Genomic DNA, 17,701 nt, shown 5'->3' with positions numbered 1-17,701 from the left:
TTTAAATGTATTAACTGTTCAAAATCATTTGAAAGAAGTTAAAGCTACTCCTGTGATGCTAACTGTACACACACCCCAGGCTCAGCACCACTCCTAGTGTGGTAAATGTTTGAACAAGACCGGGGAACTGAGAAGGGCTAATGAGCAAAGCAGTGTCTGCTTTAGTAAACTCAAAGACTGAGATTTCAAGAAAGTAGGATGTCCTGAGCAGATGTAACTATATGTACAAAGACACAAAGGCATTTATAAAAATGGAAGAGTAGGAGACCACTCAGGTTAGCTTAATATACATCTGAGAATGGTACAATCAGCAACTTACTGCAAATAAAAAGTGAAGTACTTTAACAGACCTTAGAATTAAGTCCAAATACTTGCAAAAAAAAAAAAAAAAAGCATCCAACTCTGCAAGCATGATGAAGGTTAAGAAATGATTTTAGAAGCACAATTTTAAGTAAAAGTAATATTTTATTAGAAAGATGTTTAACAAATTATAACACTACTATCTTATAACCATGTTCATTTCTGTTGACTTTCCAGTCCTTGTACACATCAAACAGATTCAATCACAGGATTACATACCATAATGGGTGCTCAATGCAATGATGGGTTTTCACAACATGCAATAATGCCACCCCTAAGAACTGCTCCAAATTTTAAGTCCAGAAGACAAATAAACCCAGAAATTTAAGATAAATATTTACAAACACAGTGTAGGGAAAAGTAAAAGATTTCAATAGTCTTGTAAAATGCGTTCTTTCAGGTTTAACAGAGTCGTCTCTGGATCAGGAAAGGGAACTTGACCAAAACCGAAAAACTGTGCTTTCCAAAACCTGCCAGCAACCCCAAAGTGAGATTACATAAGCAACTAGCTAGACTTCTGACGTCTTAAACTCTCAGGAGTTGACGTTTAGTAATTGATGTTGGTACCATGCTGCTGCTTGTAAATCATTAATGCAAGCACCGCTTCCTTTGGTACTCCTACAATGTTTTCAGGAATTCAGTGTTCTGCAGAAAGAACTCTGCTTCATCAAAGCAAGGCAGCAAGGAAACAGGTTACCGTGGAGTAATAAGGCCCTAAGAAAGGCAGCAGGTCGTATAGTTACCTCCTTGTGGGCAAAATCCCTGCCCTAGAACTATGCAACCTACTACCTCTTCCTAGGAGCCCATTTTTTTCTTGCCGGTCTTCCACTTAGCAGGTGGACTTTCAAATTAACCTGTTAAATTAGGCCGTATTTCTTTGGTTTTATTTAAAATTCAAACCAATTAGAATTCTTTCACTGGTGCTTTTAAAAAGTTACTGGCCACATGACCTTGGTAAAAACCACAACTGTTTGCTTAGAATCAAACCTCTTGCTAAAAAGGAATAAAAAGTAATTCAGTTACATCGGAGGATGCAAACCAGAAGCCTAACACCCAGCCCACCATGTATCACTGGAGACACAGACTTTTAAAAACATTTAATATAGTACCAAAACTTAAACATCATTTCATAAGATCTCTGCCTCCCCTGATAAACTAGAAAATTAGGTGATACCATGTATAAATCCTTCTTGCCACCGTCAACTGAAACAAACTAATTTACCGACTTTAGATGCCATGTTTTCTAGTTACAGCCAGCTACTTTCGGACCCAGGTTATCTGGGTTTTGACCCTTAGAGTAAGCAGAAGCAGCAAATGCTGATCATGGTTTTTGTCACTATCAAAAAGCTTTCAGACTTGTCACACTGCACCATAAAGGTACTTTTAAACGTTTTTTACAAAATGGAGTCCACAAGTTGATTTAATTACTGAACCTGGCCAATAAGGGTAAGAAATGAATCCTTGTGTAATTAATAAAAGCTATAAATACATTTTTTTTTAACATCACCAGAACTTAGGTATTCTGGAAGTTTCCAACCGCACAAGGGAGGTGATACCCACACGGGAGGCACACATACTGGAAACCCACAAAACTCCATGACTGTACTTGCCTAGCGATTTCTTGAATGTTTCTACTTTTCTTTGGCACACAAAGAGGCAACGACTACAAAAGGTTTCCGCAGACGTATACATACGTACAGTTCGTAACAAAGCCCAATTCTGGACCAGGCAGGTTTCCATCTATATGCCAGGGATGAAATAAAAAGCATAAATCTGGCCCAGGATAAATCACTTGGGTTGGGCCCACCCGAGAGAGAATTTGATGTTTGCTCTCATATAAATTCCTGCTGCCAATGGCACCACACAGTGATTATCTTAGATATTAAGATTTAGGATAGATGGAACTATTTGGGAAGAGGTGAGCTCTCCTTCACCTCCACTTTGCATCTTTTTCTTCTCCCAAAATAAAAAAAATACCAAGCACTTACAACAGGGAGCTTTTAGCCTTGCTTGATTATAAGGGCCCGAGAGAGCATACGGTTCGGCCGCTGGAAGAAAGCTGAAATAAGGGCTTTCATAGGTGTGAAAACTCAAGTAGCTCTTTCTAGCATTATCCTCAAACTTTCCCTAAAACAACGAACTATGGATTTCCCCATCTGACAGCGTCAGGGGACCTCCCTTTGTGAACGAAGTCCCACTTCAAGTTTCGTGGGCAGTGCAAAGCTAAGGTCATGAGGACTTATCCAGGGAGCAAGGGTTGAACCCAGAGCCCATCTCTTCTTCTCCAGGTTGGAGAGTGAAGTTGTCCTAAGAAACAGTGGTTACAACACTGTCCAAGGCCGCTCAAAAAAGCAAACTGAGGAATGAATCATAATCCACATGATTCCATTTCAGCTTGGACAGTGCGTTTCCAGTTTGTATTGACTTTACCACCAAGGATCACACCCTGGACATCTATACCAGGGGGCAGTGAGCCTATTCCAAAGGGACCTTGGTCTCCTATTAAGATTTCCTGAAGGTTATTTCTTTCTCCACTCTTTTGAGATTCCTGCTTAATTTCAAATTTCTTAAATATATCAGATACCAAAATTTTAAATGTTAGACCACTGTCTATGCTTGAACAGAGAATATGATTATCAAATGACATAAATAAACTGTAAGTACAAAACAATGTCAAAATTAATTTTTCTGAGTTTTACTATCATCTAGATAAAAACAAAATGTAGCAAGTCTACTCCTCAGGGAAGGCAATAGATTGTATAGTTATCTCCTGAACAGGGTAAAATCACTACCCCACAACTATACAATCTACTACCTCACTCTGATAGAGCAATCTTTTCTTGTGGAATGAAGAGCGCAATCTCTTTATGTTGCATTATCAGCATCTAACAAAATAAAATATACACTTATTCTGACATAGAGAAATGAGAAGCAGAAAGTATCCCCACTCCCAACCAGTCTACTTGGTAACACTTTTAGTCTCTAGAAGAAGAAGCAACCATAAAGAAATGATGCACTGCAGCATTTTTACACAAGTTAATCTTAAATGTCAGGCAATTAGTTATCAACTTTGCATGAGGTTTCCTGGATGCAGATTTTTCTATCACGTTAGGAAAGACAGTAGATTGTATAGTTATCTCCCAGTGGTGGGTGTGACCCTAAAACTATACAACCTACTACCTCATCCCACAGTGAAGAGAACGTCCAGGGTGAATGCTGAATAGGGACCACAGCTGAGCACCACAGGAAGGCTTTCTCCTAGGGAATTCTGGTTCTCCTGTGTGATTAAAGGAGAAAAAAAAGTATTAGACCACCTTCATTCACTTAACTGGAACCAAGTTTAACTGTACAAACCTTCCAAAAATCAGCAATTTAAATTGTAGCTACATGCATGATCTATACAGGGCTCTTATTTCCTGTATTTGGGTATTATTTTAAATGCTTGGTTATCTGAATCCATATATTTACAAGATTCAGAAATCACTGTTTTACCGTATCTCTTGACTATTACCAACTTTTAACCTTCTTACAGTTACCAGAAATCAATCACTTATCCTTTCTTGAGAATCCCTCCTCCAAAATCCATTACAAAGGATAAAAGAGCCTCTAACAAAGTTTAATAACTCCAAAACCCGGAAGTCCTATGCACATGCATAATCCATGATTAAATGCACTAACGTACCAAAGGGATATCAAAAAACATGCATAAAGGGTACCTAATTTTTAAACTAACCTACTCATGTACTCCATGTCAGCAAACACTAAGTGCTCTTATTAACAGAAAATCAAAGATAATCTCTTGGATCTGAGTCAGGATCAGGATCCTTCCTTTAGCTAGAAAGGTACTGTGAAGATCAAAGACAAGAACCAAGATATTTGACACTTTGGCACAATACTCTCTGAACTAAGCACTATGATTAGTTTAGTTTCATAATAAAAATCTTAATTAATCTAAGCCATATTAAACATCAGTCTTCAATTTACATACTTCATGCTTAACAGGTAGCTACTACAGAGGTTAATTTTTCAAGAACATACTAAATTTAATGCCAAAGGAAGTTACTAAGCAGTGGCTTAGCACCAACCAAAATCTGTAACCAAAAACACTCTTATGACATATAGCTCACCATAGTAGAACTGACTGAAAGTCTCGAAGTAAATGCCATATATTGGGTCAACTGATTTTCAACAAGAGTGCCAAAACAATTTAATGCAGAAAGAATAGTTTTTTTTTCCCCAACAAATAGTGCAGGGACAACTAGATACCCACATGCAAAAGAATGAATCTGGACCCCTACTTCACACTATGTATAAAAGCAACTGACAGCAAATAACCTATTTTAAAGAACGGTGAAGACTTTGAACAGACATTTCTCCAGATACAGCTAATAAGCACAGATGGCCTATAATAAAAAAATCAGTGGGACAGCACTCTCAGATCCACAAGGATGGCCATAATTAAAAATAAAGAAAGCATTGTCCAGATGTGGAGAAACTAGATCACACCCCTGCTGCTGGCAGGAATGTAGTAACATAGTGCAGGTGCTTTGGAAAAGTTAGCAGTTCATCAAAGTTAGTTACCAAATGATCCAGTAGTTCCACTCATAGGTAAATTCCTAACAGAATTAAATATAAAACTCATACACGAATGCTCACAGCAGCATTACTCATTTGGAGTCAACAAAAACCCAGGTTCAAATCTTGGCCCTACTCACCCACTGGCACTGAGACTTTATGCAAGTAACAGCTTTTCTAGCCCCTCTGTAACATCAATACACTGGAATAAATGATGTGAAATAATAAGGGAAAAGATTTACCACCCCCCAACAAACAAAAGGTCCACATCAAGCCCTTCATGTGTGCCACCTCAAATAGTCTCATCTCTATTTTACATGGGCAAAAACTGGTGCCAAGAACTCTAATACAAAAAAAAAAAAAAAAAAAAAAAAAAGTTTAGCAACTTGCTCCAAATTACAGGAGAAAGCATCCGATCTCCAAAGTCACCGTTTATCTAAGCCCATCTCAGTTCTGCAAGGCCAGGTGATTCGAGGTATGAACATGCAGACTGTCCCTAGAAAGTCAAGCCCAGTATCCTTCACCATAACCAGCACAGTCCTTACTTAAAAAAAAAAAAATGACAGCAACAGTTAAAACTAACTGGAACGTCTACCCTAACCCTCAGGCCCAGCACAATTTTCTCATTTAAAGCACGTTTGAATCTTCATCAAACACAGGAATCTAAAATGAAATAAACGTAGAATCTAAAATGTATTCATTTTTCAATCTTGTTAAGTCTGGCTTGTTTACTCTGCACTATTTTTCTTGATCCAGCAATGTAAATAGGTACCCGTATTGGTAGAAAGCAGTCCGGCAATTTACATACCAAGGGCTATTAAAATGCTCCTCAGTTGGGGTGGCATATATATAAAATACAAAAGCTGCGTGTTTATGTTCCCTAGAGCAGTGATTCCCACCTTTCCACAATCCACACAAGAAAAATACTTTGTATTTCTAAATAGTACTCATATATATCTCTATAGATACATAATACTAAATACTAACACAATAAAATACTAATATTCAGTATTGTTCACAGCTCAACACTAACCCTTATTTTATACTTTATTATACACATTAAATTGATTTTATGACCCACTGATGGCCTTTAACCTGCAATTTTTCAGGTAACATTGATTAGAAGAAATTTTGGAAATTAAAATCCAACAGGAGAGAGGAGGCAATGTTTAGTTAAGCAGCTTTCAGAACACATAACACAATCCATATACTAGAATTTATGGATTATAAAGACCCATGGAAACGTTCATTAAGAAATAACATGTACACTGATCACAACTATGTTGGCTACTGGGAAAGAGAAAGGATTTGGGGAACTTTCAGTTCAGTGTATTTTCAGTTCTTGAGAATTTCTCCTCTACGTTCAAGTACACTTCAGAATCAGAGACCTGGTTTGAATCCTGAATCCCCATTTACCACGTCTTTAGACACATCATGTAATCTCTGGGCCTTTTATGAGTTAAAATAACTCATAAAAATGAGACAAATCTTACAGGGCTGCTAAGAGAAATTGGAAATAAAATGCAAAAGGCATCCAGTACAATGCTAAGTGCACAGTGGATGCTCAATAACTGGAAGCTGCAATCATCAGTGTAACTAAAACATTCTTAAACAAGATTAATAACTAACACTATCTGAATCTATTATTTCAGATAATCCCTTTTCTGAAAGTAACATAACTTTATATCCATTTTCTACTCTAATTCACATACTACCTCAACTTGAAGCTTGAACTCCTCCCCTCCCCATTAAAAATCTGATTAAAAGTCACAACTCAACTTGGACAAAATGCTTCTGCACAACACAGCAGTATAGAAAGAGTGCAGAGCAATGGCTTTGGGGTCAAGCAGCTACTTAGTGGCTGTGTTCTCGGGGCAAGTTAAACCACCTCCCTCAGGTTTACTTCTCATCTCCAGTTGCGGAACTAACATCCACACCTCACAGGGTTGTTCTGAGAACTATGCACACATGCAAAGCACCTTAATAACCTTGAAATAAGTAGTCAAAAAATAGTAACCACTTTTCTTAATAAATTAAATCAATTTGAGAAACTAAGTAATCTTATTTTCCTGGATATACTTGTAACAGTCGAAAATACTTATCTTCAATTAAACCATGCTGTGTCAATTTAAAATGTGCTGTGAAGAGGCAAATCTACTTATTATGAATAAACTTGTTTCTATCTGCATTTATATCACGTAAAGTTCCATAACTAACACTCACATTTTAAAATCCACTTATATTTTAGTAAATGACAGTGTATGTCATCATGTAATGTGAACATACTTGTACAGTTAACACCTTAAACTCAGGGTTTCTTAACCTGCATCTGTAACAGGCTTCAGTAACTACCAGAAATTTATATATAATTTTTTCTGCAAGAGCCCATAGCTTTAACGTTTGCAAAGTCTATAACCAAAAGATTAAGTGTCATGGTCCTAAAAACATACTTGAATATACATTTTGAAGACTATATATTGAGTAAAATACCTTTGCACTTGTCAATTTTACTAAGAGTATTTTAAACAAACAAGCTTCTAAATTCTTAAAATACACTAAACTTAGTCCTCTTATGGTTGCATAAACTTCCTTTTTGACCAAACTTCCATACAGATACAATGAAGCATTTCCTTCAGTCTCATCATTCAGTTTCATGATAACTACTGGCTACTTAATACAGATTTCCTTCAAGTACTAATGTTGAGTATCGATGAAAGCATTTATCTGATGCTGGCTGAATATTAAAACACTATGCAAAAGATAAAATGTTTCTTAAATATAAAACATGCAAACTCTCCAACAGTATTTTGATTCCTTTGACAGAATATGCCATTGTTTTTAGCAATGGATCACTTCATCAATGTATAAGTTAACATGTGAAACTGACAAGATGAATTAAGCTTTTAGATGTAACTAAGTTTTGCACCTTAACCTACTTCTAAGATTTCAATTTCCTTTTTGGGGGGGGAGGGGGTTAACTGAGGTATAACTGACTTACAACATTATATTAGTTTCACGTATACAGCATAATTCACTATTTGCAGACACTGCAGATCACCACAGTAAGTCTAGTTTCATCCAGCTCAATTTCTTATCCTACCAAATACTGCACCTAAGCTTGTCACTCATGTTAAATTTTAAATAGCCAAGTACTAGGTAATGTAGGTAATGGTTTCCAAAAAGACCATTTCCTTTACTTCACTCTTAGACACACAGTAAGTATATAAGACACTCTTTTTGAGGGGGACGGGGATTATGTTTATCAATCTATTTTAATGTAGATACTGGAGATTGAACCCCGGACTTTGTGCATGCTAAGGACACACTCTACCACTGAGCTACATACCTGCACCCAAGATACTCTTGATTAGATGAAATTATCTAAATTCTGAAATTTTCTTAAAAGGTAACTAATGTCAGGTCAACTCTGAGTATTCCTTTGTAGATTCAACGCAAATTGTTAATCCGGGGCCAGTTTCCCTGCTATAAGTACATTCTGTGCTACCCATCACCGTATACCTAAGAAAAGTAAATTCTGCTACAAACCCTATATTGCACACAAGTAAGTAGGGTGAGGCAGAGTATTCCACCTGGGTGACCTGTTCTGCATAACGGTCCCTATATATACACCATTATTTCTCAATCCTTCATCACCTTGTCTTCCTATCCTTAGTATGGTCCCAGGTAGAAAAGTCACTGTATAATCCATACATCCCCAAAAGCCAAGAAAAAGTGGGTTATTAAACCCAGATTCCCCAGTTTACTATAATTAACAACTGAGTCTATACTGTACAAGAATGTTTCCTCCTATGCATTAGGCAATCATAACTGACTGAATAAAAATTGGGGGAAAGAGAGACAGCCAAGTGAACAGTTCATAGTATAACTTCAGGATAATGAGTACTGACACAAAGCAGCAAATGACTACTTATCAGAAGAACAAAACGCTCCCAAATTATATTCATCACTAATATGTCATTTTAAAACAGATCATCCAAAATCTTTTAAAATATTCCTAGAGAAGCAAAGTTAACACTTAATAAAAGTGTAGTTGTCAGCTGCCTCAGAATACTTAAATCTTAGACCTAGAAAGAGCCTAAGAAATCACCTGATGCAATTTGCTCACATCTGAGATGAGGTTGTGGAGAAAGGGAACATTTCTGGCTGACAATCTGAAACAGCAAATACTTAACCAGAGAAAGCTAATTTCTGAAAAGCAGCTAGGCAATCCCCTGTAACGGCACTATCCATTTGGTCACTATTACCCACATGTCACTATTGAGTACTAGAAATGTCACTAGCCCAAAATGAGATGGGCTGTAACTATAAAATGCATTCTAGATTTCAAAGACTTAGTATCTAGATTTCAAAGACTTAGTATACGTTCTAGATTTCAAAGAAAAAGAAAAAAAAAGTAGCAGCTCTCATTTTATCTGGTTATTTAATGAATTCCACTCTTTAAGTGGATTGTGCAATGCTTAAAACACCCATACAGTTAAAGAGCACACAGTGACCAGGCCTCCTTTCCTCTAGTCCAGAGGTCACATGAGGGCAATGTTGACAACTCATTACTGAGTATCCGGGTTCTTCTATTCTCATCTAGACATGGAAAAATCATTGGCAGTTAATATTCTGGGATGGAGAAAATCCTTTACTGTCTAAATAAAAGCTTCTCAGACTATCAAAAATATTAAGTGATTAAGATGCATGCTGGCCCTTGATGGCAAATTTATTCCCCCAATTCCTGAAAATTAAAGGGAGGGGGACAAGTTCTACCAAATACAGAAGAAACAGGGTTGCTTTTAACACTCCTTGGAGAACACAGGTGCTATGAACGAGAAAAACATCCATTAGAAGAATTGATTTTCAAACTTTTTTGACACTTACCCTCCGAAAAGGTATTTTTGCAGGAATAAACACATATATAGCTGAATCAACAGTTTGATGTAAAAAACTAAAATTTTCTGTTTTTAAAAAAATTATCACCACCCACTAAAGTGATTTCACGATCCAGTAAGTCAGGATCTACAGCTTGAAACACTGGTTTAGAACTCTTAATACTGAGCAATTCCCACTATTAATAAAGCTATCACTGTATTAGCTACTGAAAGAGAAGATACACAAATATCTAGTGTGCCGTACACTAAACCAAGAAATTCTAGTTAACGCTAAGTACTCTACTCTCAGAGTTCACAGGTTTCAAAATACTTTAACTGTGTATAGTAAATCACCCTCACAAAGCCCAAAGTAGCTCACAAATTTCACTGCCTTAATTACATACTGCCCCTGAATATACTGTAAAGGAACCTGACTGCCATACAGCAGAAAAACCTGGATTAAAAAAAACGATTTTATTTTCTAAATACATACAAGTTCAGAATTTAACACTAAATTTTCTCAAACTACTCTATAATTTTCAGGCCAACAGAAATAAACGGGGACTGCTAGATGAAGTTCTAACTCTAGCAACTGAGTGCCAAGAAAGCAATAATCATCAGTAAAGTTAGAAAAAGGAAAACTCATCCAGTCTCCTGATTCACTTCAAGAATTTAACACTCACTATCCCTAATGCCTTTTTACCGGTTGCCAACCCTCTCATAAATGATCAGGCTATTAAAAAAAAAATCGAAGAGTTAAAAATGTGCAAAACATACACCCTCACCTCTGACACAGAAGGAAGGGGGCCAGGCCCTACTGTAAAAGTTGGAGGAACCGAAGGCCACTGCTAGCCAAGGACAGAAAGGTTACGCATTCCTCACACCGGAGTCCTCCGGGGACATGTATCAGCCAGCCTGCTTCCAGGCTGTGCAGCCCGATTCAGGGCTGGGGCCGCTGGCGGTGGCCCAGGTCGCCATGCACGAGCCCGTCCCCCGGGATCCTACTTCCTCCTGCCCCCTCCCCCGCCAAGGACGGCTGCCGAGGTGGACCCAGCCTCCCAGTTGCTCCAGGACAGGAGGCTGTGCGCGGCAAGATGGACTAGGGGCAAGGAGCCAACCCAGGGCCCGCCCGCCAGCTCCCGCACGCCCTGGCCCTCCCCCGCACTTCCTACCTTCCTTCTCACATCCCAGCCCCCAAGGCCAAGGTCTCCCCGGCCCACAAACCTGATAGCGGAACTGACGTCAGGGGGACCTGTCGGCACCCACAGCCAGTCACGCCACAGTGGGAGGCGACGCCGACCAATGGGCACGGCCCGGAGGTGGGACTTCCCCCGTCCAAGTTTGATTGAAGTAGGGGGAGGGGCAGGGTGAAGAATGTGAAGAATGACCCCTCCCCCCCGTCCGTGAGGCGCTGGGCGGGAAGCGGAGGGGGTTGGGGCTGGCCGCGCCACGCGGCGCCCATCCCCCGCCAGCGCCGCCGCCTCCTGAGGCCTCCGCTCTCAACCCGTCCGCCCAGCTCGCTCCGGCCCGCAGGCCTCCACCAACCGACCCGCAGTGCTCCCCTTTTCCCACCGCCGACTGGGGTCCGAGTGAAGGAAAATGGCGACAGGCCTGCGCTCGCCGTCCCGCCTCTGTACCCACCTCAGGCTCTCGGAGGAGGCCGCTGCCTTCCGTCATCTTCCGCAGGGCAGCCCGGACCTCAAGCCGGCCGTCCGCCACCACCCGAGAGCCGCACGCGAGGACCCGGATGGAGGCGCGGGCGGGAGGGCCGCCGCGGCCTGAGGGAAGGCAGCGCGGGCGCCGGGAGGCCGAGGCGAGGGCGGGCTCGAGGGCAGCGCGCGAACTCATTGGCGGGGCCGTTCGATTGACGTGCGTATCGCCCTTTTGCCTCGGCCGAGCCGGGTTTGCCGGGACCCCACTGGAGGGCGGCGGCTGGGCCCGCCCCGCGCTAGGCGGCCTCCTCATGAGGGGCGGGCCAGTCCCGCCCACCTTGCCCGCTCCCCATTTCTTATTGGACAACCAGGAGAATGGCGGCGCGGTGTCCTGCCTTCCGCTCGTGATGGACCGGCGCCGTCACGTGGCCGCCGAGACCGCGCCAGGCGGCCGTGCCGCTAGCCCTGGGGTTGGGGGCGTGTTCGGTGCGCACCACAAAGGACCGTCCCGCCAGCCACCCCTTGGGGCCTTAGGCAGGTCGGCCCGTTTTGTCTCAGTTTACCCATCTGTAGATGAGACTGTCGTGTGGGCCGCCCCAAGTTTTGAAGGTCCTTGTCTTTTCAAAGCAGTTCTTACTTTTCTTGCCGAAAATTAGCCTAAAACAGTTCCTCCGTGCCGGCTTTGACTTTCCCAAACTAGGATCCGGGAACACACTGGTTAGGTTCCCCTTCAGGTCTCCCTGTGGCTGGGAGCCCCACTACGCGGGCCTCGCTGTTTCTCCCAACTCACTGTAACTTTGTGCGCAAGATTTTAAAAACAAAAGCAAAAACCAAAAAGATTAAAAAAAAAAAAAAAAAAGCATTCTCACAGGTAATAGAACTGTTTTTCACAACACTTAGTTTACCTGGTGCGTTTATGTTCCTGCTCTGAGGTGGCACTGGTCTACTACACGCGATAAATGCCCAAGGGATTCTTTGGAGAGTTCATTTTGTGGGCTGAAGTGAGCAAGAAACTAGAGGAGGGAAAACTTGAGCTTGGGCCTGAAAGATGAGCAGGATTTAGAGAGCACTTCCTGGAAGGAAGATGTGTTCAAAAAGAAGAGACCTGGCCCACTGGACTGGCTAGAGTTGTGCCGTGGAGAGATGGAATCCTCGTCGGTGTCTGTCCCCAGTACCTAGCACAGGAGGAGGTAGTCTGGGAATGTAAAAAAAAAAAAACCTCTGTTAAATGGAACCTGGTACTGTTGACGTAGGCGAGGTGGGAGGAGAGTGCAACAAGGAGACTGGTTAGCGTGTGGTTCGGTGTTTGAGTTGAGAGGTGCTGTGGGCGTCAACAACACAACAGAGCCCCCTTGGCTCTGTGAACTTTTCTGACATTTTCTTCACCTACTCACCTGAAAGTTTTTAGCAAGTCTGAAACAGTAATGTGAAATATATTACTCCGTGCTTTCCAACCCGTGTTTCGTTCTCTACCCTTGAAAGCCAACCAAACAACCCTGAATTCTGTAATGAAAAAGATGAATAGTTTTGACCATGTAAGTGAAAACCCAACTTTAAAAAAACTTTAAAGTTAAAAAACAAATGAAAATTTGGAAAAAAAAACCATTTTGTAAAATATATAACAAAACATTAATTAGAATGTCTAGTGGTCAAGAGCAAGGAAGGACCTGAAACCAGGCTGCTGAATCTTAACCCCAGTTCACCCTCTTCCCACCTACACAGTGAGGCATCAGGCAGATTGCTTATCCTCCTTGTGCCTCAGTTTCCCATCTGTAAAATGGGGCGATAACAGCACTTACCTTATAGAACTGTTGTAAAGATTAAACAGATAAACATTGCAAGTACTTAGAACAGTGCTTGGTAACAAAAGCACTGTGTAAGTGCTGATATGGTATCCTTAATGTAAGTGAATTTTTCCCCAAAATCAATAGTTAAAAAGTGAATGGTCCATTAAAATATAGACAAAAGACATACTGTCAGTTCACAAAAGAAATAAAAATGGCCAATGGGTGTGAAGAGGTGTTCATCCTTGTTGGCAATCAAATAAATATGAATCATAGCCATTTCCCAAAGTCATCACAGGTCATCACTTAAACATGCCATGAAAAAGTACGATGCTGATGTAGACCTAAATTTATCAATATGGGGAGATTATCAGGGTTATATTGTTAAGAGAGAAATAAGGTTACAAAACAATGTGTATAATGACCCCATAAATCTTAAACAATGGTTAGCTCTGGAATCACTGGTGACTTTTACTGTCTTTACACATTTCGTAGCAGTAAGTATGAATTGCTTTCATAATCAGGAAAAAACACCAAAGTTATCCAGAGATGGTTAGTTGTTCCCCAGTATCCATTGACTCCTTCTGTAATAAACAAAAACCAGGTTTTGGGGTGACGGCAGAGCTAGAGTGCCCTAGGGTGTAGCCATAAGTTCTGGGTGTGGAGATGTGAGCAGGATGGGTGGAGTTTCTGGGTTCTGCCCTCCAAGAGAGAGGCTTGCTCTTTCTTCCCCACCTTTCTCATTTCCAGCTGCCTGGGTGGAGGGAAGTGTAGTGGCAAACTACATGCAGAGAGCCCCAGTCCCCTGCTGGCATCCTAGAGTGTTCTCCCCTGAAGCTTGAACTTGAAGTGAAAGAGACATGACTTATCTCATCTAAGCCCCTTAAATTTAGGGAAACTTTCTTAGGAAGCTAGCCTAATCAAGTGGGCATGCTCACACGGTGTGCTCTCATTCTGCCTGTGGATTCTTCGGAGATGAAGAGGGTATCGCGGAAAGAACACGCAGCTTTTGGAATAGAGCGAACGTGGGTGAAAACCCCAGCTTATGTGTCCCGGGGTGCACTCTTGGACAGAGACAATGTGTTCAATTAAATCATAGTAGGGTGTGATGTGGAACTGCTGAGTGACACATGGAACCTGGTTGTCGTTACAATCATTATTTGCAGAGGTGGCAAGGGCTAGGAAGAACTGCATTTGAATCCTCGCTCAGGACCAAGTCAACTGCTAGCAATGCAGACCAGCCCACAGTAATTAACTCTTAGGTTCCAGTTCAAGCTTGTCCCCACACTTCACCCCACTGCCAGCCTGGCCTCAACCTCCCTCTCCACTCTTCACACTTGTTGGGGTGTAACTCCTACCACTGCTCAGGCCACCTAGAATGTTCATCCCCATCTTCACCTGGCCCGGACCTGGTCTGACTGACGGCACTAAAACCTGGCCTGCTCAGAGAGAGCTTTCCTGACCGCCCAGTCTAACCCCCAACCATCACTGTATCACCACTCTATTTTTATAACACCTTCAGCATTTTGGCACTCTCTGAACCCACCTTGCTTGTTTCCTGTTCTCCCCGCCCCCAATGGAACAAGAACCTTGTCTGCATATCCACAGCTGGGTCCCCATCTTCTAGTACAGGGCCCTGTGCACACAGTAGGTGCTCAAGGATCTTTTAAAGTGTGGAATGAAAACAGAGACTAGGGCAGTTTGCCGTGGAGGCTGAGCTCAAAGGACGTGAACTCCAAGAGCGGGAGTCTAGGTAGAGAGGGACTAGCAGACAGTGTGAAGAGGAGGAAGCAACAGCCGGAGGGGCCGGGGGAGGAGGAGTCTGGAGTCCGGAGAAGACCCACAAGCTTCCTTGGCTAAGGTTCCCAGAGCAGCCAAGCCCCAAGAGACCAGAGGCCCAGTGGTCCTGAGGCCTTGCTTTCTCAGATCCCACTTCTTGTCCACACCTCTCTGCAGGCAGCTTCAGGACAGAACCTTCCCTCCACCTTTGTTTACCTGCAACCAAAACTACCCGAGTAAAGCAAACACAGTCCTGGGAACTCCCTCTGCCCCTGCCCCACCCCCCCATCATCGCCCCTCCCCAGGTGAGACTGGAGCTCTGTTTGGCTGCTCCATGTCTGGCCCTCCACTCAGCATGCTGGGTCCAGATAATCAGTTTGCCTCTTGGTCTCCCCGCTTTTCATAGAAGATACCCTCGTCCTTAATCCTGCCCCTAATCCTGGATCCCCGCCTCAGTGGGCCCAGGTCTTAGTACGGAGCAGGGAGGATGTGTCATCTGGAGGTTGATATCTGGCCACGCCCCCGGATATCTCACTCACTCTGACTGCCCCTGATTCCAGGGGCCTCTTGCGTTCCTGTGTCCTTGCCAGGAAGTGCTCCTGCCTAAGGAGTCACAGCGGAAGGAGGGAGGCCCCAGGCTTGGCAAACACTCCCAGCATCCCTGGGGCGGAGCGGGCTGTTATTATTCAGTTATTATACTGTCTACCTCGACCAGAGGCTGCAAACTGGTGATGGCCTGGAGGTCACATCTGGTTCACAGAAGTGCTTTGTTATGCCCATGCAGTGTTTTACATCTATTTTTAATTAGCTGACAGCTTTCAAAAGGATCAAGACATTTAACGTTGAAAAGTCTGGATTTCTTGCTTTTCTCAAAAAAAAAAAAAAAACCAAAAAACTGAAATCTCTGGCTACACTCAGCTTAAATTCCAAGAGGACAATATTTGCTTTATGTGCAGTGTGGGTTCTGCTATTTGTCACAGCCCCCATCCTGCCCCCACCCCCAGCCTGCTTCATTTTTATTACAAGCCTGGTTCCCGTGCTCATCTGAGCTTGTGTCCTCACTGCCTCCTCTTTGGGGCACTGTTCCTGCCCGACTTGGGCCACAGGGGTTTGGTCTAGGCCAAGCAGGGTCCTTTCCTGAAGATATCTTTAAACAGGCACTGGGAGAATAGAATCCCTTGGCCCCAGACCCCAAGCTGTGATGACAGGGGAGAAGAGGCCATTCTGCACGGAAGAAACAAAACAAGCATTGAGAAGCAGAGACAAAAGAAAGAGGAGGGCCGCTGACTGCAACTGAGTCTAGGTCTTATCATTCCAGAGGCTTCCCCGTCCTTTCCCCAGTGCACAGTTGCAACTAACAGTGAGGCAGCGGAAAGGAGGCTGGGCTTGAGAAATGACATCAGGAGTCCACATTTCTGCACATGCTGAGATTTTGGACCAATTGCTGATCTCTGTCTCAGTTTCTTCATCTGTACAATGGGGACTCTACAGCTTACCTCCTAAGGTGGAGTGGAGTTCCAGTAACGTCATTTCTGTGAAACATTAAATGCAACGTTTATGCATAACAGGTGCTACTTAGGATTCCATAAGCACTTAGTGAATTTTATGCTAGACGTTAACTAAAAATTGGTGGGCTAGAATTAAGTGAGCTCCCTCTTGAAGAATGATAGCACTGTTCTTTAAGGAGCTGTTTCCAGATCAGTAACTGGGGTAAGCTAGGAGAAGCCAGGCTTCCACCAGAAGGACCTGGATTTGCATTGCAGTCCCCTCTTTCAAAGATTGTAACATCTTGGGCTCTTAAATTCTATGACCCTGATGCTCCTCCTGTAAAGTGGCGATAATAATTCTCATCTCTTTCACTTATTTTGGAATAGAGTGAACTCATTAACATAAGAGTGCCTAGTAGCGTTTGTATCCTCGGCATTCCACAAATTGTGATTATTGCGATGGAAAAAGAACAAAAGACACAGGGGAGAGCTAGTCAAAGGTTTCATTTCTGGGGAATCATTGCTATTGTGATTTCTACTATCTGAGGCTCGATTGAGCTAAAAGTGCACAGTAAGTCATCAGAGCACAAAGCTGTTCTGTTCTGTTGTGCCAAGAAATTACGTCCCGCACCACCCACTCAGATGGTCAAGCCAGCAGTCCCCATGATTCAAAGCCTTCTATGTGAGCTTCAAGCAACTAGCTTTCAAAGCAGATTCCCATTAAAAAAGAAGAAAGAAAAGAAAAAACATTGGATGATCAATTAACAACATAAGACCCCAAATCAAGAGAGAAATCTCAATGTAAAATAGTGTAGATCTTTTTTTTTTTTCAAGAAGTTAAGTCTAGCAACTTTCAAGTTGCAGCCAATAAAGGATGCTGATGTTTTGAGACCAAAATACCGTGTTATACGGTTGATTCCCTAGACCCAACCTCACTTCTCTGTGCTGAGGACGTGCTAGCGGAGGAAGAAGAGGAGGAATGAGATGGGTTTCCGGGAAGCTTTGCCTCTTCATTTGGTTTGGATGCTGAGCCCATCAATGCCTTGTACAAAGTATCCTCAAGCACCTGTTGGGACAGACGGCCCTGCATGGCACAGCCTGCCTGCCAAGCCTCTAGGAGCCCAGGCGTGCTGACCAGCACTTGATCAGTCTCAGGGAAGACGAAGGCAGTGATGTCTATGCCTCTG

General features: G+C 42.5%; 1 protein-coding gene across 1 annotated transcript; it reads right to left on the bottom strand.

Annotated features, from left to right (window-relative positions):
- Positions 1–445: 445 nt before the first annotated feature.
- LOC135322237 (uncharacterized) lies at positions 446–11,807 on the bottom strand. Its single transcript, XM_064490092.1, has 2 exons — positions 11,454–11,807; positions 446–3,637 (listed from the first exon to the last, which is right to left on the bottom strand). The coding sequence occupies exons 1-2, from the start codon at positions 11,775–11,777 to the stop codon at positions 3,542–3,544; spliced, it is 420 nt and encodes a 139-aa protein (XP_064346162.1). The 5' UTR covers positions 11,778–11,807; the 3' UTR covers positions 446–3,541.
- Between the last annotated feature and the right edge of the window lie 5,894 nt (positions 11,808–17,701).

This window comes from Camelus dromedarius, chromosome 10 (assembly GCF_036321535.1).
Source record: "Camelus dromedarius isolate mCamDro1 chromosome 10, mCamDro1.pat, whole genome shotgun sequence".
Taxonomy (NCBI): domain Eukaryota; kingdom Metazoa; phylum Chordata; class Mammalia; order Artiodactyla; family Camelidae; genus Camelus; species Camelus dromedarius.
The sequence above is the reverse complement of the archived record's forward strand: the minus strand, read 5'-3'. Positions and strand labels throughout refer to the sequence as shown.